This window comes from Diaphorina citri, unplaced genomic scaffold (genome assembly GCF_000475195.1).
Source record: "Diaphorina citri unplaced genomic scaffold, Diaci psyllid genome assembly version 1.1 scaffold17, whole genome shotgun sequence".
Lineage (NCBI taxonomy): Eukaryota > Metazoa > Arthropoda > Insecta > Hemiptera > Psyllidae > Diaphorina > Diaphorina citri.
In genome coordinates, this window is record NW_007377455.1 from 107,787 (window position 1) to 133,336 (window position 25,550).

The following is a 25,550-nucleotide window of genomic DNA, read 5'->3' on the forward strand; positions in this document are numbered from 1 at the left end:
AAAAGAAAAAAAAAAAAAAAAAAAAAAAAAAAAAAAAAAAAAAAAAAAAAAAATGTTATAAATTGTCTATAGAAGGGAAAATAATTGCTTCAGGAGTGTTCTAAAGAGGAGTTAGTGCAAATATCCTACTAGCTAGGGTTAAAGCACCTTACAGGCAAAAAATGTGACAAAAAAGCTGACAAAAAGATCTTTTTTTTTTTCATGAAGGCTACAAATATAATGTGAATAGAAGGGAGACATATATCATATTTTACTGTTTGGCTAGGGGACTTTGAACAGGGAGTATAAGTACCAGCCCAAATTTCCGTTGCTAAAGAAATAGCTGCAAAGGGCATCCACTCGGAAAATTTGTAGCCAAAACCAAATGTCAGCCCAAAGCAATCACCCTTGTTAGGGCTGATTGAGAGGCTGATAGAAAACACCTACCCCGTCTGAAAAGGCAAAGAAAAAGAAGAATTTTGGACAGTTCTTTTTTTTTAACATTCCAAGCCTAAAAACTACCTTCAGTTACACTCCAAAACAAATATTTTCTTTTCTCCAGACAATTTATAGTGTTATTTCATTGTCAGTAGGTACTACTAAACCACTACCTCCTATTTTGTGAAAGCATTATAGGTAATTAGTAAAATATCTTACACCCCTATTGCATTCTTGAAAGCTTGTGAAAGATGGAGAAGAGGATCATGAATCGGAAAAGTTGAAGTTCACAGTGGTACCTGTCCCAGGACAGATTTACTACTATATATTGTATATAGATACAAATTAAATTTATACCTACTAATGAAATTAAGGGTTACAAGTTCACATTACATACATAAAACAAATATTTTCTTTTCTCCAGACAATTTATAGTGTTATTTCATTGTCAGTACTACTAAACCACTACCTCCTATTTTGTGAAAGCATTATAGGTAATTAGTAAAATATCTTACACCCCTATTGCATTCTTGAAAGCTGAAGTGCGGTAAAGGGTCTGGCAAAAAATTTCAACAATGGTAAAATGTTTGCTTTCAACTAGGTAAGAATTCAAAATGATAAATATTTCACTATTTTTTCTGTTCAAGAAAAGAACACTTTCTTGGTTAATCATGTCAGGATTATGATTCTAAAGAGCAATAAAATATAGGAAAGGTAGGTACAATAACAAACCAATGTCTTCTTGTTTAACAGAAGATGTGCATTCAGCATGGCTTAGATAACACTGCGTTGGACACTATTTTAGTTTGCATTTGTTTTACAAATCAACCTATCTAGAAGTATATTGTAAATAAAAATAAATTTAATGCTAGTTAATGCCTATAATATTTAATAATAGAATGTAAAATCAAGTTAAATGTGTGATGAATTGATGATACACTCTGAGCTCCCATTTACAAAGTAGAGTTGAATTACCGTGGAGGTTTACCTATGTACAAACAAGTGAAACACAAAACACTTTTAATGATGATTGAATACTCAATAGAAGATAGTTAATTACACAATTTAATTGCAAGAAACACCAAAAATTAATTTAATAAAATTTATAACAGATTGACAAATATCTCACACCCTGGCAAGTTCACGTAAAAAATAATAAAGTAAAAAGTTGAAAACTTAAAAACATGGCAGACTGTCACTGCACTGATGAGCGCGCTCCTAACGGGTGTTTTGTAAAGTGAAAAAATAATTTTATTACGCAACTTTTTGACGTTAATTTTAAATTTTTGGATGTGTTTCAACAAAATTCATTTTTGAACTACACTTCTAAAGAGGAAAAAAATTCAATTATGAAGTCTACTGTTTCAGCAAAAAGGTTAAAACTCAACTTGTAGGACTTTTTGCTCATTCTTTTCATCAAGACTACTTTTTTATTTTTGAAATTACCCGCTTTAATTAAGAAAGAGATTTGCAAAGTGTTACATCTGGAGTGTGGTCTGTGTGGTGCTGTATGGATCTGAGACATGGATGATGAGGAAGAAAGAAGAAACATATTTGGAGAGTTTTGAGATATGGTTATGAAGAAGGATAAAAAAACATCAAGTTGTCAGATAAATTACGAAATGAAGAAGTTTTGAGAAGAGTTGGAGAAGAAAGGAGCATTCTGAGAACTATAAAGAAGAGAAAAAGAAGCTGACTGGGACATATATTAAGAAGAGACTGTATACAGAGAAGAATAATGGAAGGTGAAAGAGAAGGAACAAGATCAAGAGGAAGGAAGAAATTCGGAATGCTGACCGACATCTTGCAGGGAAAGACTTTTCAAGAAATAAAGGAAGAAGCACAAGATCGTGAAAGATGGAGAAGAGGATCATGAATCAGAAAAGTTGAAGTTCACGGTGGTACCTGTCCCAGGACAGATTTACTACTATATATTGTATAGATACAAATTAAATTTATACCTACTAATGAAATTAAGCATACATTTCTTGTTAATACCAAGTACCTAAGCCAAAAAGGGTTACAAGTTCACATTACATACATACCTACACATTACATTTTTATATATATATATATTTATTTATTTTATAATTTTATTATTTCTGTTTTTCCACCCATTTCTCAATTTTGAAAAAATGGACCTATTCCACTATCTTCTAAAAATTTCCTTAGGATTTGTATGCAGGATATTTCTTATGAAAGCCTGACAACTATTTTGATTATGCAATGTGCCATGTACAGTTCTTACTTTCTATTACAGAGGTTTCCAACTAGCGGCCCGCGGGCCACATGTGGCTTTTTGGGATTTGTACAAACTTACCTACAGTGTAGTTATCATTGAGTCAGAAACTGACCCTCTTTAGTGTTAAGCTAGAATTAGGAGAATACTTTTTAACAAATTTCGCCTGCGGCGCTCAAATATTCGATCGAACTGGATTTCTGAAAAGTTGGAAGAGGGGGGGGTCCTACAATATGTGGCCCGCGAAGTACCTCCCAATGTAGCTTGTGGCCCGCATACACATGGAAGTTGGAAACCCCTGTTCTATTAGGTACCGTACCTACTGACTACGAAGAGGTTGTGATAAGGGATTTTTTTTTTTGAACTTTTGTAATGAGCCCTAATTTCTACTGTAAATAATAATCTACTACTTCACTCATTGTACCTATAATCATGGCTAATTTAATTTCACCATGTGTCCTCTGTCTATCACTTCAATTTTGGCAGTCTTTTTCCCCATTTATGGTCAACACTTAGGTAAGTAAATAAATTTCGTCTTTAGCTCAAACTACATTTCAGTCTCCTGATTGTTTATGTATATATTCCTAAAAGATATATTACCACCGTCTAAGAATTTATTCCCTTTGACTAGAGGTAGGATGATCTCATTTTCTGAAACATGATAGGTAGGTACCTGCGAATAAAAATAAGAGGTAAATAAATCAAAGTTTTAATTTTATTAATATAATTTAATATACTTTTAAATGTATTTTGAATAAAAAATTACAATTAAAGAGAAGAGAAGGAGTGATTTTCAAATAAGTTTATATAAGTTTGAGAAAGTCGAATTGCTTACAGTGAGGTAGACTCAATCATGGATAAAGGCCTCAGGGAGATCTTGAAATCCGCTTTAACCTAGATAGGTACCTAAGTAGTTATATCATTGGAAAAGTATAGGCATTGGGTATAGAAGTTTTCACATTGAAAATGTATAGGTACGTATTGCCTTGTCAATGATACCCATAAGCGGTTAGAGAGTAAAGTGATCAAAATAATATGACTTTCAACACCTCCCAAGTGTCCTTTATAAATTACTGAGTCTTCTACAAAGGTCATCAGAGAAAAAATAAATTAAAACAAAAAATACAGAGGAAAGATAGAGCACCAGTGTACCATGAAAGGCTTATTTGAACCACTTTAAATATGGATATTAGAAATTGGTAGGTAATTTGTTACATAAAATGTAATTCGTATGATGCTGTGTGTAAGATAAAATTTTCACATTTCAATAATAATGTTCATGTTAAAATGAAGAAATAAAAACAAAAAGTTCTAATCTTAAAATAAGATTACACTGGAGCTACTACCAACATTTATATAATTCATTTTAATAAATATACAAAAATGTATAAAACCTAAACAAAGAATTTTGAATAATAAATATTATTTACTCTGATTTAAACGTAGGTATCTTTTAAATAATTTATTATGTATATATATTATATATATTGCATACTTTAAATAAATTGATTCCTTTTTTTTAATATCTCTCCTTTTCTTCTATCCTTTATTCATCACGCTCATCTTTCTTCTCTCTCAGCCTTTCTTTATTTTTTTTCTCTCTCTCTTCCTTTCTCTCCCTTTCTTTTTTTATCTCTCTCTCTCTCTCTTCGCTCTTTTTTTGTGCACGTCCCTGTATTGATAATGGGCCTAGACTTTTATGTGGACAGAGAAAGAAAATAGAAGGGAAAGAGCGAAAGGAGGGAGAAGGAAGAGAAACGGGGAGAGAGACAGAGGAACGAAGAGAGAAAGATGAAATAAGGAGAGACAGAGAATGAGGGAGAATAAGAAGAAAGACAGAGGAACTAAGAGAAAGAGGGAGAGATTTTTTTAAATATACATTTTTATTATCATAATAATACTACTAAAACAATTCTCTCGTTCTCTATACAAAGTTTAACAATATTAATTTCTGCACTATCACAAACTTTCCACAACACAACAGTATTTTCACTACCTACAGTTATTTTTGAATGTCTGCCTAACTATTTATAATTTTAAATATTTCAACAATTTATTATTTACTTATTTATAGGTTTCTTTATACACTGAAATTTTAGATTTATACCTACCTACATAAGTAGATCAGAGTCTAATTAATATTTGAAGGGTGAAGCGTGATCAAATGTACCTTTACAGACGTTTAAAGAATATGAAAGAATAATTATAAACAGATATTGAAATAACACTCCAAGAGCATTATCCAATTTGTATATTTCCAGTTCATAGATTTAGACAGCATAGGTACCGTCCATGGAAAGAGTTTCTGAACGAGAAAATATTCATACCAGGTAGTTGTATTGTCTTTTGAAGATTTATTAGGTTGTGTTGCAATAGGACTTTCTTTCACCGAAACTTGACTTATGCGAGTACTCGCAGGTATCTAGATAATTAATATTCTTACTCTACATTATCAGAATAGGAATGAATTTAAATGGAACGTCAATGTAAAAGGAGTAGGTAGAAAAGTATTTACATAAATTCTTACTCTACATTATCAGAATAGGAATGAATTTAAATGGAACGTCAATGTAAAAGGAGTAGGTAGAAAAGTATTTACATAACGCATAACAATTTAATAATCTCAACTTAAAGGAAACAAATAAAAAAAAATATTGAATGTAAGTATAAAAATATACCTACTTTGAAAATATTTTATAAAAATATAATTTGTTTGAGATTTATCGTAATATAATCATAAATTATTTATTATCTAAAATTTTCAGAATAATTATAGAAAAAATTGCAGTGGGTATCATTGAACTATTGAATAATAACAAAAAATCAAATAGGTATCTTTCTATCTTTAGACAGTGAGGGTAAAAAAGAAAAAAAGTCATAAAATTGTATCTACCTATGAACATATTTAACTGACGCTGATGTGAGAATTTCTAGGAGTTTCGGAAGAAAAAGCATAAAATTTTCCTACATAGATGTTTACAATTTCATTAAATATAGATATTATATCAACTGATTATAAATCAATAAAATGTTCTTAAATTGGTAGATAAAATTCAATACTATCAAGGCACACAATATTTATTTTTTTTTTTCAAAAGGAAGTGCTAATGAAATTAACAAACTTGATTTCGGCTTATGAAAGATGACTACAAGGCTCTATGCCAAACATCCAAGTTATGTGAACAAAAGTGGTTGGAATAAAAATGTTGAAAAAATAATAATAACTATACCTATGTATGTAATTGATCAGCTGTAATTTTTCTTCCTGTTTTAATTGAAAGTCATAAATTATTATTCTTATATTCAGACTTGTTTTAATTTTTAGTATACAATATTCTATAAGTATACATACTAGTATATGTTACCTATATAGAAGAAAATAGTTATCAGATAGGGTACCTATTTATGATTATTTTAATTTTCTTCAATTTTATTGACAAATAACTAGGTGTTAAACAAAATGCAATTTATAAAAATTTACAAGCTTAGTCGTTCTTTTAAAATATACATACGTGACTGTAAATTACAAATAACCGAAATGATAATAATAATTTAATTATAATATCATTATTTTATATTAACACAAATAAATATTTGAAAATACACAAACAAAGGAAAGAAAATGAGTTCGAATCATAATTTCAAGTGGAAAAATTACATCTTGCGACAATTTTGGCATTGTAAAGCAGTACACCAAATAAACAGTTTAAAACTTGAATATCCATCAGTTCTTGACATTGAAAAAAGTAATAAGTCAAATGGGTATACTATTTGAAAGAGATCAAAAGGATTTGCAATGTCCTCAGAAGAGATGACACTCTACTAGTCAAGATACTCACAGATCCGACAGCAAGATACAGAAAACAGAATCGTGACCATTTCCACTATCATAAAGCCTATTCTGAGTGAACTCATACTTCGGAAATTTATCAAAGTACAAGTTAGAGCTTAGAGCTACATATATCTTGGCACAGAATGTAGACCGACCCGTTTTCCTTAACATTTTTACTGTCACATCCTCCTATCAAAAGGTTGAAATAATGGCGATTGCAATGCTAAATGCAGTTAATATTCAATAATTGAAATGGACATTATTTCTAAACAAAGGTCATTCTTTTAGCTTGTCCTTCTTCAAGTTTTCCTATGCATTGAGAGAGAGAGAGAGAGAGAGAGAGAGAGAGAGAGAGAGAGAGAGAGAAGAGAGAGGGAGAGAGAATAGATATATTATTCTAGAAATGACTAGGATGAAATTAGTTGCAGTATTACTTAGGCACGAGATTTTAATGCTTCGTCACTATGTATATAGGTATAAATCACCCGTAGAAGGGTACCTACAATGTTATAAATAATTAGATATTATTACCTATTAGATACCTATCTTTCATAAAGCTATAAACTGAACTCTACAATTTTAAGCGTAAGGGAAATGCAAATTACAGTTTTCTTGTTTGAAGCAAAAAAATCGAGAATTGTGATTTAAACTCATTTTATTCCTTCTTATAACAAAACTATAACAAAAAATTTACACAGTAAATAAATAAAATAAATAACAATAGAAACTGTACAAATAAATAAAAATAATACAAGCGGGTTAAAAAAAAGTTTACAAAACAGCCGAGATGAGACTGAAAGTTATCATTTTACTTAATAATTTAAACAGAAATAAATAAGGAGATTTGTGATTTGCTAAAACTCGGAGAAAAATATAATCAAGCTTTGTAAGACAAACCAAAATACTGTGAAACAAATAAATACCTAGGTATCATAAATGAATAGTCCGACGAAATTTCCCCTAGACAAAATGTTGAAATCAATTGAAATCCTGTTGAAAACAGCCAATCAAATGCATTTTATGCTCTTTTTTTACTGTGATAGAAAAGGAGCACATCAGCAGGAATCCAAACTCCTGTTCATATCTAAGGATGCCCGACAAGGTTACTTTCATAATAATTCCTGATGGGAATGGAAAACCAAATGAACGATTCTGATAATGGAGATTAGTTGGCAGTAGACATCATAAACAACCAAAGAGACAAGTGTTCCATTTATATCAGATTTTGAAGCGCAACTCTATTGGCTATGGGTTACACAATGTGACATAAGCCTATTGTTCAAGTAAAGTTCTTTACGACCTTACAGTTATAGCCATGAAAAATTTAATTACTTGTAATAATAATTATGTTTTCTATGCATTTAGTATTATTAAAAAATACAAAATGGAAGTACCCATGTTGATACACTATGATTTGATTTGCCTGATTGTTATGATTAGTAGTGTAGACTGTGGAACTCCAAAGACACATTCATTTTATTAACGAGATTTGGACTAGGTAGGTATTTTAGTCAATTCCGATTGACCCCTATTTTACCTATTACTTATCCATAGAATGGTGAAAACAACTATATACCTACTCAACTTACTCCCTCACCCACTTGAAGGAATAGTTGTTTTAAGTAAAGTTGAACTGAACAGCTTAATAGCTAAATGTGTTTATGTACCTATATTACCTATATTGGAGTGATTATAATAATAATTATGTACTATTATGGCGATTTATTGTGGTTCTGACAAAACCCAAAATTTAATTTGTTTTAGAGGGATGGACAAGAGACATTTCCGAATTTAATCACATTAGACAGGAGACACAATTATAATGATTTTTTTTTCATTAAAAAAATGGGAGGGGAATTAATTTTAGTGGAAAGAATTTTAAGACCAAACCTAAAGATCAGTTAGGTATTTTCTATTTGACTGGTATATTTGATTTAGTCGGAGGAGTAGCACTAGGAGATGGCTTTAGGGTTAAAAAGTTTTTGAGATTCTCTACTTCTGAGACAAGGCGAGCCACTTCTGATTGTAATCTAGAATCGTGAGGTGTTTCTATTGGTGCAGCAGCGCTGGGAGGGGAGGAAGGTTGATGAGTTACGTTCTGCCGAATGACACCCCAATCTTGCCCTATGGAAATCCCTGAATCCCTTTCATCACTGCTTCCTTCCGTATCCCAAGGTGGTGTTGCTCGTGACTCTGGTTCCTGTTTGATACTTTGTACAGGAACGCTAGTTGAGGTGGGAATATCTTTTTCGTTCAAATGAATTTTGTGCCTCAATTTATGAGGCAGACCTGAATTATTTGAAGAAGAATTGACAGAGAATATAAGAGGTACATGAACTGACTCTTCGTTGTCGCTATCACGCGGGCTGTTGGAGGAAACGGATTTATGCCTGGACTTGACTTTGCCTCGATTCCGACTCAAGTTGAGCACGATGTTACTAGAAGATTCAAATACTGGTGGATTAATAGGAGGAAGCACGGGCGAGAACGGGAAGGCGTTATAATTATCCGAGGAATTATTATACGGTGGTAACTCGTTATCATGGTGATGACCATTATTCTGCGAGTAAATCTCGTGAGATGAGTTTGAGTAAAGAACAGGCGGAGGGATAGGACTGACATTAGGGGAGTACATCATACTAGACGTAGGGGGAGCACCAGGGGACAGTTTAGACCGCTTGGGAATGGTTAGCCCTTGCTCAGTAGATGGCAAGGATGCCATGACTTGATCTACATTCACCATACTCTCTCCATTGATTCCAAACTTATCTTTGATAGCTGCTAGCTGGGCTTTTAGAATATGATTTTCGTTGCTCAGTTCTACGACCCTCTGTTCAAGAATCATGTCATTGAACCTCCTTTTCTCTCTAGATCTCTTTGCGGCCTCGTTGTTTCTTTTCCGCCTGTCCCAATAACTTTCATCTTTCTTGTTATCAGGTATAAATTCTCGTTGTTTCCTTTGAGAGAAAATTTCTTTTCTCTGGAGATGTCCCGCTAGATCAAAGCCAGGGAGGTAATTCTCCATGTATGACACTGACTCAGTGGATCCTGTAGGAGAGATAGGACCCGCCATGGAATTCTCATTCGAGCAGAACTGACTGGCATGTGATTGCCCATTGGAAGATCCATGGTTTATGGCGTTAATCTTGTGACTCTCGGGCATATTTCCCAAGGGAATGCGGTGAACTTGCTTATTCTTTTCGTTTATGTATTCTGCCACCATCCTTTTGAGTGATGTTCACACCTGAAACAAAAATATAAACAATAAAATTGTTGAAAATCCCATAAGAGGTTAGCAATTTTATTATAAATAATGATTCTTCTTCCTTCCATGTTTTAACATTTTGAAAACGGGAGAATAAAATGAGGTGAGACTCAAAGTTGGCTGATACATATAGTATAATAATACATATAGGTATCAACTAGCAAGTTGCACGTAGACCTGGTATTCACGTTAATCTGTCCTGATTGGAAAAGTAAACAATAACAAAGTAATACCTGAGGAGTTATGAAATTCTAAAGTAAACCTCTATACCTGTATAATATTTCGTAGATTCGGCCCTATATTCAGATGCTCTAACTATGTTATCAGTAAGGCTGTGTATGTGTCTATTAATTCTTATCATTCAAAGTGTATAGATAATGTCTATAAATTATGAAACGAGCCAATATGTAGTGATGCAGTTTAGATTTCATTAGTCATCGACATCACTCAGTTAAGATACATACCTACTCATTAGGTGCGAGACACTAGACTTTAATCTAAATGATCATGAGTTCAATGGAAATTTCAAGAACAAAAAATTAAATCAGATAATACCTGTTTAAAAGTATAGGTAGGTTACCTATTCACTTTGAGTGTGACTATTGAGGCCATGAGCCCATTTTACCTAGAAAGGAAATTGGATACATTCCAAATTTCAATAGAAAATTAGTCATTAGAAAAGTTTAAAAGTGAAATTTTATTATACCATATTATATTTATTTTTCAGGTAAATACTAGTATACTAGATTGTTTTTTAGATAGGTACTCGGTAAGTTAATATAAATTATAGTTTGGGAAACCAGGAATACTTCGAGGTAGATACCAATATCTGCCTAATATAACATCATTATTATTAGTTTATTAGATGGTTAGATTTATTGGGTACCTACATAATTATTGAAAATGTGCAGACTTAAAACATGTACCTACAGTAACATCAAACAATTCAAATAACTGAATGATGTATTAAAAAGATTCTTTTGAAGGATGAAAAATGTGGGAAAATCAATTGTTGCTCTCAAAGAGTTACTCAACGTCCTTCCAATTCAACGTTTCTAATGAACTTGTTTACCTTAACAAAGTAATATGTGTTTGAACTATTCAGAAGAGATTTCAATAATATTATTGCTGGTATAATATTATTGTATCTAAGTACTAATATTATTGCTAATAATACTAGTATCTAAGTACTTTATTTAATTTTTTTTGACATACTTGTAGAACAGGAAGCCCATTCACAAAGGTACGTAGGTAATTTTCATGAAAATTATTATTTATTCAAATAGAATTTATACTTTGTATAGGTAAGTTAAGGAGTACCTACTATCTACAGATGAAACTTGAAATAAAACTAGCGTCTATACCTAATGCCGCTTTATTCGTGTGCGTTGGCACATCCACCAAGGAGTGGTGATTCTGGCATCTCCACTAATTTGACGCACGGAACTAATACTATTGTGTTTCTGGCGTCTCCACTAATTTGATTATTTGACACAAGATATAAAATTAATACTATGTAAATAATTTATGACTTATATTCGAACAATTATGAGAAAAGTTTTAAATGTGTTAACCTAGGATACTATTGAGCTGTGCTTGTAAAAAGGAGAGCAAACTCAGGTATTTGTTTATTAAAATTCGAAATTTTAATTACTACAATGATAGAGGGTTCTTTGAGTTAGGCAGCAAAGAAAGCTTCAGGCACTGATCTCACCTAGTAAGTCACCTATCAATCAAGGGTCTGTTATAATTTTATTAGGTATTTATTTTATTTCCTCAAATGTCACCTTCCTTAATCCACACCACTGCAGTTTTATTTGTAAATAAACAACCAATATCTACGACTGCTATGTATTTCCTTCATACTATACTTCTTTATTTTCTTATCTCCAGTAGGGAGATAAGATAAGGCCGTACTTTGCTTTGGGTTTTACGAGCATAGTTTCTATTTTTGGTGTTCAATATCGTCAAAAAGGATGTAGTAGGTATCTAGTAGATGGAAAATAGGTCTGTTTTGTCTAGGTACCTAATCAATTGTACAATTTTTCCTGGTATTGTTGGTCTGCGTAGTTTAAGTACTCCATACGAAGGCGGTATTGTTTTCCACTTAGGTTGGACACTTGGATCATTAATTTATTAGCATCTCAAAGTCAACTAAAATTTTGTTCACCGTCTAAATTTTTATAGTACATCTAATTGTGTTGGGTATGTAGGTATCGCAGTTTTTGCGTAGTGGGAATCGCATTGTTTTCCACTAGGAAGGTAATTGAGAACATTTTTTAATAACACTAATCTAAATGGGTCTTGATAGTGTTATACTAGACCATGACAGTAATACGACTAAGAGGTGCAATGATAGAGCTGATAATTCATCAAGTACATTTCAATTTATTGAATGCCTAATCGATTTTGATTTGATAAGCAAGGAAATGAAATCTATCAGTCAGCATTGTAATTCAATATGACAACAAGACTTTTCTCGGAAATCCTCTCGCCTCTCTAGGTCTATTCGGTATTGAGGTTTTGTAGTGTTTAAGGTATTTACATTTATTACAAGTAGAATTAGTAAAGAATTATTTATGTACCTACTACACGTAGAAAGTAAAAAGAACAGAAGAGATTCTTTCGTATTAAATGGAGACACTAATTTCATAGCAGCCTTTTTGTGTGATTAGACTTTTCCATTTGTGTCTTATTACCTCCATAGATTTATCAAATGTATAACCGTAACATATACGAGTATATTACTTACATGCTATGAGATGATTTCACACCATCCTAGGAGTTTACGACTTCTTCCTGACATTCAATCTGAAACATGAGGAAAAGTTAAAATGAAATAAATCCATCTGTATAAATAAACAAGTCTCTAGCTCTTACCGTTATCGAGATATTTTGTTTACAGACGGAAACCCATGGACCAATGGCTGAAACTTCGGATTTAGGCTCTACATCTCAAAACGCGTTTTGGTAGTGCCAATCAAAAAATTTGACCGAATACATTACTTTCCTTATTATAGGATAAGGAAAGTGAAAATTTGTCTGTGCATTGCTTAGAATTAGCGGCTCGGTGCTTTTAAAAATATGCCTAAAATGGCCATAAGTATATTAGGTATAGGTAACTAGAAACCTGATGAGTGAGTTAAGGTCGTGGTGTGCAGTGATTATATCGATCGATAAATAATCAATATTATCGATCGATACAAACTCCCTCCCTTCCCGTACAAAAGACGGGTAACCCCGCGTACCTATACATAATATTATTTCTCATCTGAAGAACTATTAATATGATATGAATAACTTGAGCAATTAAAATGGAATGAATATTAACTTTATTGAACAATTATAATTAAATTAATTCTAATAATGTCAGATATAAATAGGTTGGTAATTGTTTTAACCTAGAAGGATAACTTTTCCTTTGCCATTATCTTCGTTCCTCAAAAGATAATCAAGACATGTGAGACGTTATTGTTCTGTCAATAAGTATATTATTTATTTTATCGATGGTAAAAAAAATATTTGTGGTTTAAGATTAGAAAGACGAAGGGCGGGAGACTAAAGATAGGTGTCTAACATCATAGCTAATTAAATACACCTAAACACCTAAAAAAGGTGATGTTAAAATTTGTAGCGGCTGAAGGTGTTAAGAATACAACGTGCTCTCTTGTTGATACATCAGTTTATTACACAGGAAAACCCCCTGTTTATTTTTACACTATATTTACCAAAGTATTGTATGTATTACGGTGCATTCATAGGTACGTAATATAGTCTCATAGAATAAGTGTAGGACCGTAGGTACTAGCGACATAAATGATTAAGTGCTTAAAATTGAATGCTTCGATTTGTCTCTTGATACCACAATATAAATGATAACAAAGCCTGTCTTACGATTCGATAATACCCACCCATTCTGTGCGCTTGGATTTAATTTCCATCGTTTTTCCTCATTGCGTCAACCAGCATCATTCACGTTTTATGAGGCTGAGACGCACTCCAGTGGAATTAACCACTAATGCAATCACTTTCAGTCCTCACTCGGAGTACATGATCCAAGGGGAAATTCTTCTAGCGCCGCGCCGGCATAAATAAATATACCTTATCACATCACCTAATCAGTAACCAATGATTTTACAATCAAAGGCGAGATTGCGCGAATGCTTCACCCAATAATTCTTGTTTATCGCTCTCATTTTATTTTCACTCTTTATCAGTCAGCAGGCTCTTGAAAAAATTCATTGTCCAGAGGAATTTGGGATTGATTTGTGTACCATCGCGTCGGACTAAATCCGAGTCCTGTGCTCAATAAAACAAACGCTTAGATACTGTGACTTGATATTGAAATGAAATATTCCTAATGAAATGTGATACCTGATACGTGCTAGACCACATCAGCAACTAAACTTGGTCTGTGACACATCGGAAGTATCATCATAAATAATTATGATGGGATGACTGGTGACTGGTTGACCAAACAAACAAGTGAAATGAAAATCCTAATCATCTTGGGGTGGTTCTCACACTACAGAATATGTGTGACCTCTATTCGTGATCAAGCATAAACTTTGGTTAACAATTGCACCGACTTTCATCGAAATCGTTAGACAATAAATCTAGGTCATCCAGACTATTCCTGACAATGAAATCAACATCCCACTTCAATCGCCCAATTCTTCCCAAACGGCGCGGCGCGCGGCTATAGCAAATCGACAGGGAAGGACTGAAGGTTAAAGATGAAATTAGGTACCTACCTACCTATAAATAAAGCTCTGTTACTTGGCGCTGTCTGATAGGAATTGAATCACGTTTGTAACAATATCTCACGTGTAGAGGACACGCGAGTTCCGTGAGAACTGATAAGGTAAGGATTTGAAATTATATTTTACTACATAATACCTATCGGATCGGTAATTTAATTATTACGTTAGCAGTACACATGACATGGACATAGGATGTTTGATAACATAGGAGGTACTCGAGCAATCTTAGGAGCATGCTGAAACTATTCAATATTATTACGTACATTGTATACTCGTACATATAGGTAATAATTTTTGCATTTCTAATTGAGCTGTGCGTGTGTATTAGGCGCCTCTTGTCAAGTCGTTAGAAATGGCCAGAGGAAAAGGTGATGATATAATTATTTTACTCGGATAATCAAATCAGTTTCAAACTCTTGATAATATTAAAAGTCTGATGCTATGGATACTTTTAGATTTAAGTAATAGATCCATATTAGGTAGGTAACTAGAATCGGTTTTAATCGATGTTGAATTCATAAAATATTAGGATAATTTTGCAAGTCCGTCTCAAACGTTAATGTGTACAACTATAATTATCCATTTTAATAAAAATACAGAACTAATTTTCATCCACATGAAACATCATCGCAAAATGGAAACCCACTCAGCTTGTCAGAACTCAAATTTATTTTCATGCATAAATCTTCCAAGATGCAACAAATATGACGGGGATTTCATTTTCTAAAGGTAAAGTAGTGAAATAATCAAACCATCTACTGACTGGTCATTTTACAGGAAGGAAATGCCTTCGGAACAAGCTGTACTCGTCAAGTGCATAATGTTCAAGTAGTTATAATGAAGCTCAGAATCAGAGCTTCATTATAACTACCTACTTGAACTTTTTTTTTGCTTTTATAACTATAACTACATTATAACTACTTTTTTTGCAGATTTCGTTGTAAGAACCTCATTATAATTCTGTAGGTAAAGATTGTGTCTAGCTATCTGTCTACGCTCAGTACACATTTGGGCAGAAACATCCAAAATTTATTCAGAACCACCTTCCAATTTGGAAACCCATTATAATTCGAATTAGTGATCTTAGATGACCATAATGAGATAAATAAATATGTTGGATTAATTTTTCACAAAAATGAGTGGTTTAATTGAAATGAAAGAGATCCAAAGATTTTCATCAACAATACAGATCAGATCATTCCAATACGAGAAAATTGGAAATATTTGAAATAAGTTGCAAGTGGTCACCTAATATGAGAATAAATTAATCAAGGCTTCACATTGGGTAGGTACCTATTTATTTTACCAACTTTTTTTTCTCCTTGTACAATTTTAAAGGGCTGGAATTTTAGAAACATTAATTAATAATGATAATAATGATAATAATAATAATAATAATAATAATAATAATAATAATAATAATAATAATAATAATAATAATAATAATAATAATAATAATAATAATAATAATAATAATAGGTAAAACATAGAATCTAAGATTTTAGATTAGATTAGAAAGATAAGATATATGAGACAAAGCGTCAGTTTTCCTGTATATCCACAGTAAGTCTCACGTGGAAGAAAACGTTAGTTCACGAAGATTATTAGAATTACCATAATTTCAATCGTGACTGTAAAGATTCAAGTTACCTAATAGTACATAGGTACGTAGGTCTTGAAAAAGTTTACAATCAAAAATTAACATTTTGACAGGAATGTTATTGGGCAAATAAATTTGCTATGTCGAATTTCACCGTCCCAATTTTCATTCTGAATTTGCATTTGGAACTTTTATAAAAACAGTGAAAATTTTCTCTTGAAAGAAACTTGTCCTGACAATCCTGCCAAGATTTGATCCTTGATAAAATGATAACTCTACCTTGAATGTTCTCTAATGCAAATTATTCTATAACATCATAATCATAGGACCATCCATCACAATAGATACAAGTACCCAGGAGTGTGTTACAGACTCATTTAATACCCTATTAGATCAATATTTATACATCCAACGCAACATTATCGATTACACATTCTACCTATTAGTCAATCTCACCATCATAAAATGGTCTTAAATAAAGTATCATTACACATAAATGCAAAACACCCATAACTTAAACACTGTTTTCCTATTGTACAATGAGTAATTTCTAACATGGGTACTCCGTCATGTACATAGCACGTTAGGTAGCTAGATTTACATTTACATGCTTATAGATCGGTATAATGTTACATGATACATAATTATTACCGTACAGAGTACACATTTATTACATTGTATGTACGTAATTTTAGTAGGTAAATACAGCCAGGAATGATTCATAACCCTGTGATGTGTGATCATGATCATGGTAGAATGTGGATCTCGAGTTCTCGATAAGTGGGTGTGTGCTATGAAGAGGTATACGAATTATATTAAGGGGCAATGTATGTTCCGGGGGAATAGGTATTACTTCGATTGTTCGAAGGTAACCAATCACTGAGTGTTCTCTACCACCTGACCCTTGGAGATCTGTTATTATGTGGTCAAATCTCAAATAAATCAGGATGAATTTCATGCCTCAGCTGGGTCTGAACCAGCGCCATCTCTTTACCAGGCGAGCATACTGACCACTACGCCGAGGCAGGTATGATAAATTGCGAGACACACATTCATGTGAAATAATATTTACTGATAACTGTAGGTCTCACCGCAAAATTATGTTTCCTTGTTAGTCAGTTCCAGCGATTAGGTAAGGCTTTTGATGACGATGACATAAATGAAATGACGAAATTCACAACAGCTTGAGCAATGAGCAACATAATTAACTGATGAGCTCTTAGCACTTCAATATGCGATTCACTCCACACACTCACACATTCTCTCCTTGTGGCATTGGATAGAGAAGCACGTGTTTATTACTAGCCCAATAGCAAAACGTGCGAACACATATCAAGCACTACTTATACTACGAGTAGTTTACATAGCTGAATCCGTATAGATGCTGAATTCAAGCTATTACGTAAATATCTACGTATACACACGGGGTCTTGGGAAATTTTACAATTTTTTACCTAGGTTAGGGGCACAATATCCTGTTATGAAGACTTGAAAACTGTATTAATCCAGACATTAATTATCTACGTATTCTACCTGTGTAACAAAGTCGAGTAGATAATAAAATTACAAACTAACTAAAAATATTAAATCTATCGATGACTATTTAATAATTAATTTAAATATATTATGTTTAGTCAGCTCCCATGGCGAAGTGGTCACTGCACTCGCCTTGCACGCGGGAGACCCGGGTTCGATTCCCGGCTGGGTCAAGAAATTTGTATCATGCAAATGATTGATCCCGTGACTGGCTGTTGCGGGGCCCACTCAGCCTCGTGAGGAAATAGTAGCTATGACATGTAAATGCGCATAGCGACCGGTGCCAGCATGGTAGGTAAACATTGGTTGTTAGGATTATTGAGCTAGTAGCTATGACATATAAATGCGCATAGCAACCGGTGCCAGCATGGTAGGGTAAACATTGGATTTTAGGATTATTGAGATATTGGGAAAATCCTACAATGCTGCAGTGAGTAGGGAAAGATCCTACAATGCTGCAGTGAGCACCAAAGTTGTGACATAATAACACAAAGAAATTGCATTTACATATTATGTATAACATTCCTCTAATATAGGCTTAAGAAAAAAAAATGCCTAAGGGAAGAATGCAGATTCTATTAATTTCTTGAGAAGGGGAAAATAAAGCTTAAAAGACCTTTAATACTGAAGAAGCAAAGAAAGAAAAAAGGTTTGAAATAAACTTACGCATGAATAAGCGAAGTAACAAGTGAAAATATTGCTACCTTCAGGTAAAAAATCAACAAACATTTATAAACTAGGAAATTATCGGTATAAAATTTAATTGAACTTCATGAAAAATGTGTGAAAATCCGGTTTTAATTAAAATTTTTAATATTAGAAAAATAAAAAAAATAATAATAGAATCAACAGATCGAAAAAGTACAACACATGTGTCGTAGGGCTAAGTAGAAACTAATGACAAAAAAGGATACGATAAACACAGCAAAAATCATGAAAAACGTGATTCAATAACATTGTACTCTAATACAACATTAGCATTAGAAGGAAAGCTGAAAAAATAAACTATACACACGTGATAAAAAAAAAAAAATTACGTAAGTTTCTATCGGTTGGAAATATTGTAGCCGCGAAACATTGAACCGAAAGTTATACTGTATAGCTATCTCAATACTAAGACAACTGAGAGATTAGCAAACCGAGTTAGCAGAGCGTTGATCCAGAAGAAGGTGTTGGCAGAAGATATGGACTTGAGAAAGAAGATTAGAAACTGTTATCTGATATGAGGGGCAAATTTGATACGAAGCAGGAATAGATCTACCTACATAAAAATAAGTTACGAAAATATGTTCAGAGGCACAGGGTAAAGAAAGAAAAAGAAGAAATCCAATGGCTAAGTGGTAGAATCTACTAGCAATTGGAAAATGCAAAGAAATATTGGTCAGTGTAGGAGAAGAGGCAGGTATAGGGATATATGAGATCCACGCAAAAACGGTGTTTTTCAAAACAAGACGTAATAGATATTAACCTGTTAAGGACAACTGAGCAGTTTTTGAAAATATACCTACTGTACCCAGACCAATAAATGACACGTTTAAAGGAAGGAATAAAAAATAATGAAATATGACGCAATAAGGGGACTGAAGTCCAAAATAGATTACAAGATAAATACAAGAATTGAGTTTCTTCACTCAGGTACAAATATTATTCACAACAACAAAGTTCAACTTCACTGAGAAATATTATATCTGATAAATTGATTCCAAATATAAAACAAAGCCTAAAAACTAATAATACAGGACGAAGTCATCGATATTTAAAGATCACAAACTCAAGATCATGATCAAGGCTAATCAAGATCAATATGGATCTATTGGATCATCATTGAAGCGAGCACAATAGACGATTTGGTTATCTAATCGCTTGATTCTTTGTTTGGATAGATCAAGATAAACAATTCAGCACGATACATAAAAAAGTGATTTGAAAAGATTGATTGATTTCCGTTTATGATGAACATAATAAATGGTTTTCCGATTTGATAAATTGCACCAAGAGGTAAGAAAGATCTACCATGTTTTCAAATGAAAAACTACAAATTTGAAACAAATGGCAGTCAAACTAACCACGGTATACGTAGATGTGGTAAACAACTACAGCTCTCTCTAAAATGTACCCAGTTTTATCTGCCTACCTAAGGTAAAGTATGACATAAAAGAGTTTCAATAAAATCCAAGTATGTAATAGATATTACTAAAAGATAATTTTTCCACTCGAAATACAAAATATAGGTAGTTACAAGACCTACAAAACGAGATGAGTATAAGCATGTTTGGATTTAGGTAGAACCTACCTTGAAAAATGAAGATGCATGTGACAAGGAAAACACAAGTATCAGCTTAATCGATACCATGTTGTCCTGTGATCTCAGAATCGTCATACCGTGAAAAAAATCATCATGATGTGCAAAAAAAACCGGAACTGCGTGGAATCCGATGAGATGATTTTCTGCAATTTTTATTTAGATAATTGCATCATGAGATTTTACAACGTAGGATGGCAAAGTGGACACCGCAATAACTCCTACCGATTTGTTTTATGTTAATACTTTATCGGAAACATATTCTAATACAGTACCCGGTTCTTAGAGTCTGCATTCTTACTGCATAATTATCAGCTAACACCTTTTCTTCAACTTATTTTTCAAATAAAACATTACGTACTTATAGATATCTAACTTTGGATTATACCATTATGGATCCATGTCTAGGTCTAGCCTGCTGTAGCTTTTATCAGTTGCTGATTTTATCAAGAAGATTTACCTTAAAAGATATATATGTACAATATTTCAAACAGGTGTGTTTATACAGTTTTTTTCTGTTGTACAGACAGACACGTGACACGTGATGGACTTTCAATTAGGCAATACACCCGAGAGTTCACATGAAATGGAAATTTACGGGGACAACAAATGCCGCGTGACTTATCAATGGAACTGTTTCAAATATATGTAGGATTTTCACATACTTACATAACCCTGTCCAAACACTCTATCTGTAGGGTAAGTAGGTGGGTAAACAAGTGTACTGTATGTACCTATACATTGATATAATTTATCAAACGAATATTGTAATCAGATTTCAAAATGCAAATTTTGAGAAAAAATAAATAAATAAAAATGAAAAATTATGCTCAAATAACTATCTAACCACCATTGCCTCGGTTACTTGATCAGTCTGCTTGCCTGTTAAACAAGAGGGCGCGGGTTCATTCCCTACCGAAGTAGGTAAGTAGATACTTTCCATCATCTAAATCTCTGGTGGTAGAAAATGCCCAAGGAATTACCCTCGTCAAATGGTGATTTCTGTCCGCTCAACAGTGAATCATAATATTTGGACGTTATAATCACAAATAGTTAATAATAATAAAAATACGAGTAATTCTGCTCTAAATATCACATGACTTTTGATTAAAGAAAAAATTACTTCTGCACACATTTCCAGACCAAATTTTGCAGTCACATTGTCGGTCCACGATATCGCAGTCTCATTGTCTGAGGAGCAAAGTAATGGCTCAGTAATTATCTTTATCGTTCACGACTTCAGATTCTTTAACGTAGAAATCGTAGAATTCACCACGAATACCACAATCTACGAATCCATTATCACACAATTTTCCAGATAGCTGACTGATTATGTGAATACAGCTCTATATACTCGTCATACGTTTTGTCACGTGGCTCCATGTGATGATGATAACGATATATTCTATTTTGACAATATAAATATATACGTACGTTATAAATATAACTAAATGGTTATAGAATCACGTGTCGTGCCCAAGTATGTCTCTGAATGCTTTCAAGTAGGTATCTGTGTTGTAGCGTGACTTGTTCTGCTAGGTATACCTACGTTAGGTACCTATATGTAACCCTACCCAATATGTATTAGAACCTAATGAAGCTGTAAGTAGGTACAATATCTGTGAGCTCTATCATATTTATTCTAGATAAGTTTAAAAACTATTGAAGTCGAAATCTACTTATTAGTGAAGCTCTGAAAAAGACATTTTTCAAGCTCTCAGCTTTAAATATGGTAGCCAGGTAAGTACTTGGGAGAAAAGATACCTCTTTCATTGATTTACTGATCAATTAGAAACCAGGGAACATCAAATGTATCTGATCTAAAAGTCTTAATTGTTCAGATACAAGAGAAAATATGGGGGGAAAACATGCATGCCCCAAAATGGCAGATAAAGCGCTCCCAAGACACGATTTTTAAAATGATCATTACTTACCTCAAAATCAAAAAGTTGAAATTGAGAAGGCAAAATCAGCCAAATGCAGATGTTATTCTTCCGACATGTCCGCCTGAAACAAACAGAGGATTATGGTTATGATTAAGAAATAAATAGTAGTTCTGTGAACTGTAGCCCTCTCTTAGACTCTTTTGCCTAAGCTGAAACGTACTTCCAAATATTTCTTTACTAACTTATCTTTTTAAATGAGTACCTAGATAAGAACCTAAACCTAAAACGGTTTTTTTGAAATCAATGTCCCCTAGATTTTTTCACCTTTGGCAGTAAATAAATAAAACAAGTTGAAAGAATTTAGAAGTCACATTAAAAAAAGAAAAAAATCTGATCAATTAGAAAGTTGAAACACTAATACCATGCTATGAATACTAAACGAAATGATGTATACGGGGTCGTACTTTAGTTTTGGGAAGAAATATTTTTCGGCTCATCAAACTGCCAAATTAAGTTCGTAATGTACTTTTAGGTTTGATAAAGTACAAAACTGTTTTTGAGAGGGATAAAGAGAGATATTCGTTCGTCTATTTTTTCTGAATAGGTATGCAATGAAAGATCCCAGATTCCCAGAAGATCGTTTCGAAAATATTCTAGACGCGGATTTCATTAAAGTAAAAAGAAAATCTATTTGACAACCCATTGAACCCAGTATAGAGCCCTTTAGAAACACACTACAAAAACCACCAAGCAAACACACACACACACACAGCAAACTAACAGTCTGTGAAGTTCGCGAACATTGATGCTGAAGGTAAAACTGAAAGTAGAGCATCCAGTGTAGAGTCAATGTGAATGTCAGAGGTAGCAAAATACCGGTCTGGTGCTCTTGATACGAATACAGGCAACATCCAAGTCAAGGGGCAATACACAAGTGATATAGAGTTAGAGGCAACACTACAAGATCTAGAAGTCAAGGGGAACATAATAACCACGAACAGTATACAATTACATGACGTGATAGCTGGTTGTATTTTATTTACTTATTCCTTCCATCTTCTTACAACAATACTGACAATGTCCGATTAATTGATTGCTGTATAAAGTTCAGTCCTAGTTTATTTACAGAAGGATAGAATAGGTAAGTAATTATCTTACTTTACTATCACTTCAGGAAATGGGGATTATATCAATGTTATGCTGTCTGTTTCAAGACCCTTTACTCCATTAAACAAGAAAGGACGAGATTGAGATTCCTGAAGTCTGAAGTCATACATAGAGGAAGACATAGGAGAATTTCAAATCACAGATGGCAAAATCTTAATTCTTGTAGATAATACAAGATGTGTCACCTGAAAATTTTCTTGGTACTTGAGCATTTTTCCATTATAAATCTCAACATATATTACAGTCAAAATAATACAAGAAAAATAAGGAAATGATACAACAAAATCGTTCTAAAACAAATAAAAGAGAGACTTAAGCTCCACAACTCCACATTTGAAAAATGTCGTACAAATATTTGAAAAGAAAAGAAAAACCTACACAAAAATTAAAATCATAGTACACACCTAAGCTGTTGAAGATCTGGTTGTCATAATAAAGAAAAAAGATGAGTTTAATATTTTATATCAGAAGAATAATATTAACTCTTTCCTTAACTCTGGTACAAAACCGTACCAGATCTTTAGAGGATTTAATCAACCTGATAGCTTATCAAAGAAAAATAAACTTCTGATTGAAAATTATGGAAACTGTACAAAGATTTTAAACTTTTCATCCAAACTTTAGAGAAAGGAATGAGATAAAATGCTTTTAAATATTATTGGATGAACGGGCTAATTCGGGTTAATCCTAATTCAAAGATGTCACTAAACTTAGGACTGAAGTCAAGTGTTTGCTTCCATAGAATAGATTCAACTTAAGCATCATCATATTCTTGTTATTTGAAAAAGAAATGCAAATAATTCTAGCCACATGTCCTCCTTATTTATGTTGACACTAATGTTTCGCCCAAACTTTATCCTATTTGAATTGTGAACTTTGTGAATGTTGTTTTAAAAACGAAGGCGTCTTAATTGAAACAATGAATTTGACGGTCATAGTACGTTGGCATTGGAGTTTGGACAACAGAAAAGAATTCTTGGTCGAAAAATGTCGGAAATTGTAATTTTAGTACCTATTGTTTTTATTTCGATCGTCTCGAGTCTCAGGAAAAAATCCGAGAGTATCAAAGAAACATATTTTATCAGTGTACTGCAAATCTAAAAGTTAATAGCACTTCGACCACAAAAGCTGCGATTATCTTCTACTCGTGCTTATGTAGATAATGTTACTTTGATGTCAACAAGAATAATTATAATAACAAATATGCACAATATGCATTCATAACGCACTTAAAACGATTAATGACAGACTAAGGTTGCACACTTGTGTCACCTAAACTCAAGACATGAGACATGAGTTATGATCTTAACCCTGAATTTTAAACAAGGTTAAACCGTAAGGCACTTACTCACGTGTCTCTATTAGTGACGAGGTAATGATGGTAAATCTAATCCAGGATAGACATTTCATTCCAGATCTAGCATTTCCGATTAAACCTCTGGGTGAAATATTTGATATGGACTGCTGCAGCTGGTGTAAGTTTATTTTGGGTTTTGTGACATCAACTTTTGACCTATGTACCTATCCTCGAATAGAAAATTCTACTGATTTGCAAACGGGCCAAGTTGGGCGACAAAAAATGCCTTGGGCAAATAACTTCACTCTTCAATTGCCTTTAGTTCTCAGCCTCTTTTTCGTGAGTAAATATTTTTTATTGACTACTTAACAGAGTAACATAGTCAATAAAGACTTTATGATACTTGCTACATATGTATAGCTATACTAAATGGCATGGACGTTACATATTACCCATATGTTTTAGAGGTTAAATTAATCTTCAGGGCATGCTATGAAGAAAAATTCTCATGAGTGAACTAACTAACCCATTATTGACTTTGCTATCTACAAAACGTGCAGTTTTCACTATTTCTATTGTAGGTGCAATATTGTTATACGACTTGTTCTTTTGGCCGACACCTTTGAATTTGGGACTTTTGATGTTTTGGAAAGTCTGGGTAGAAGAATAGAACATATCTTTCAATTTTATGAGATCCCGGAATCCCATTGTGAAGGAAGGGCTCGAAATTTGGAAATCCAAGTTCGTATTTTGTGCGCACGCTATAGTATTTTTATTCGTACTGAAAAATATTGACTGTTTATAAATAGTTCTTTCATTTTTATATCAAGTTTATCAATGGGCTAATCGGAACACCTCAATATAAGGTCTTAAATGATCATTGTTGGAAGGATATAAAAATCTTGCCTTGCAAATAGCTTGCAGTCTTATATAATTATTAGTTCATGCTTCAGACCAATCCGTATCTAAAGTTCTTTTTGTTAAGGTCTTTGCGTCCACAAGTTAAAGTTCATATGGAAAGACCTTCCTAGGAAGGAAATTTCATTGATTTTAATGTGTACTGCATACAAGTGATTATCTTACAGTTGCAGGTGTTACATGTATGTTTTATTACGTGGTTTATTTGTCAAGACAGATATGTATATCGGATTTTGTCTTCGAATTTCTTTGAAGGTCTCTGAAAGTTTTCGTTCATTTTTTTCTGTCGTCAAGAAGGTTACAGTAGGATCATAAGGATACTGTTGTA

At 33.0% G+C, this 25,550-nt stretch overlaps 2 protein-coding genes and 1 long non-coding RNA gene across 7 annotated transcripts in view; 1 reads left to right on the top strand and 2 right to left on the bottom strand.

Annotated features, from left to right (window-relative positions):
• The window catches only part of LOC103507603 (serine/threonine-protein kinase minibrain), a 22,231-nt gene extending 20,566 nt beyond the window's left edge, over positions 1 to 1,665 (bottom strand). For 2 of the 4 annotated variants that reach the window (XM_026822426.1, XM_008472098.3), the window contains exon 1: positions 1,393 to 1,664. The gene's annotated coding sequence lies outside the window, so the exon portion shown is untranslated. Of the gene's footprint in view, positions 1 to 1,392 lie in introns of all 4 variants that reach the window. The other 2 variants (XM_026822431.1, XM_008472106.3) reach the window with 2 other exon arrangements.
• Positions 1,666 to 4,526: 2,861 nt separating this feature from the next.
• Positions 4,527 to 7,237, top strand: LOC113466773. Its single transcript, XR_003391069.1, has 2 exons — positions 4,527 to 5,155; positions 5,240 to 7,237. It is a non-coding gene; the product is annotated as an uncharacterized LOC113466773 (long non-coding RNA).
• Positions 6,529 to 25,550, bottom strand: part of LOC103507619 (nuclear factor interleukin-3-regulated protein) — a 34,833-nt gene continuing 15,811 nt past the window's right edge. The window contains exons 2-4 of one of the 2 annotated variants that reach the window (XM_008472117.3): positions 21,889 to 21,961; positions 12,506 to 12,564; positions 6,529 to 9,732 (exon numbers count right to left, since the gene is read on the bottom strand). In XM_008472117.3, coding sequence (XP_008470339.1) covers positions 8,401 to 9,711 — 1,311 coding nt within the window. In that variant the 5' untranslated portion in view covers positions 9,712 to 9,732; positions 12,506 to 12,564; positions 21,889 to 21,961 and the 3' untranslated portion in view covers positions 6,529 to 8,400. Of the gene's footprint in view, positions 9,733 to 12,505; positions 12,565 to 18,318; positions 18,392 to 21,888; positions 21,962 to 25,550 lie in introns of those variants that run through there. The other variant, XM_026822451.1, reaches the window with a different exon arrangement.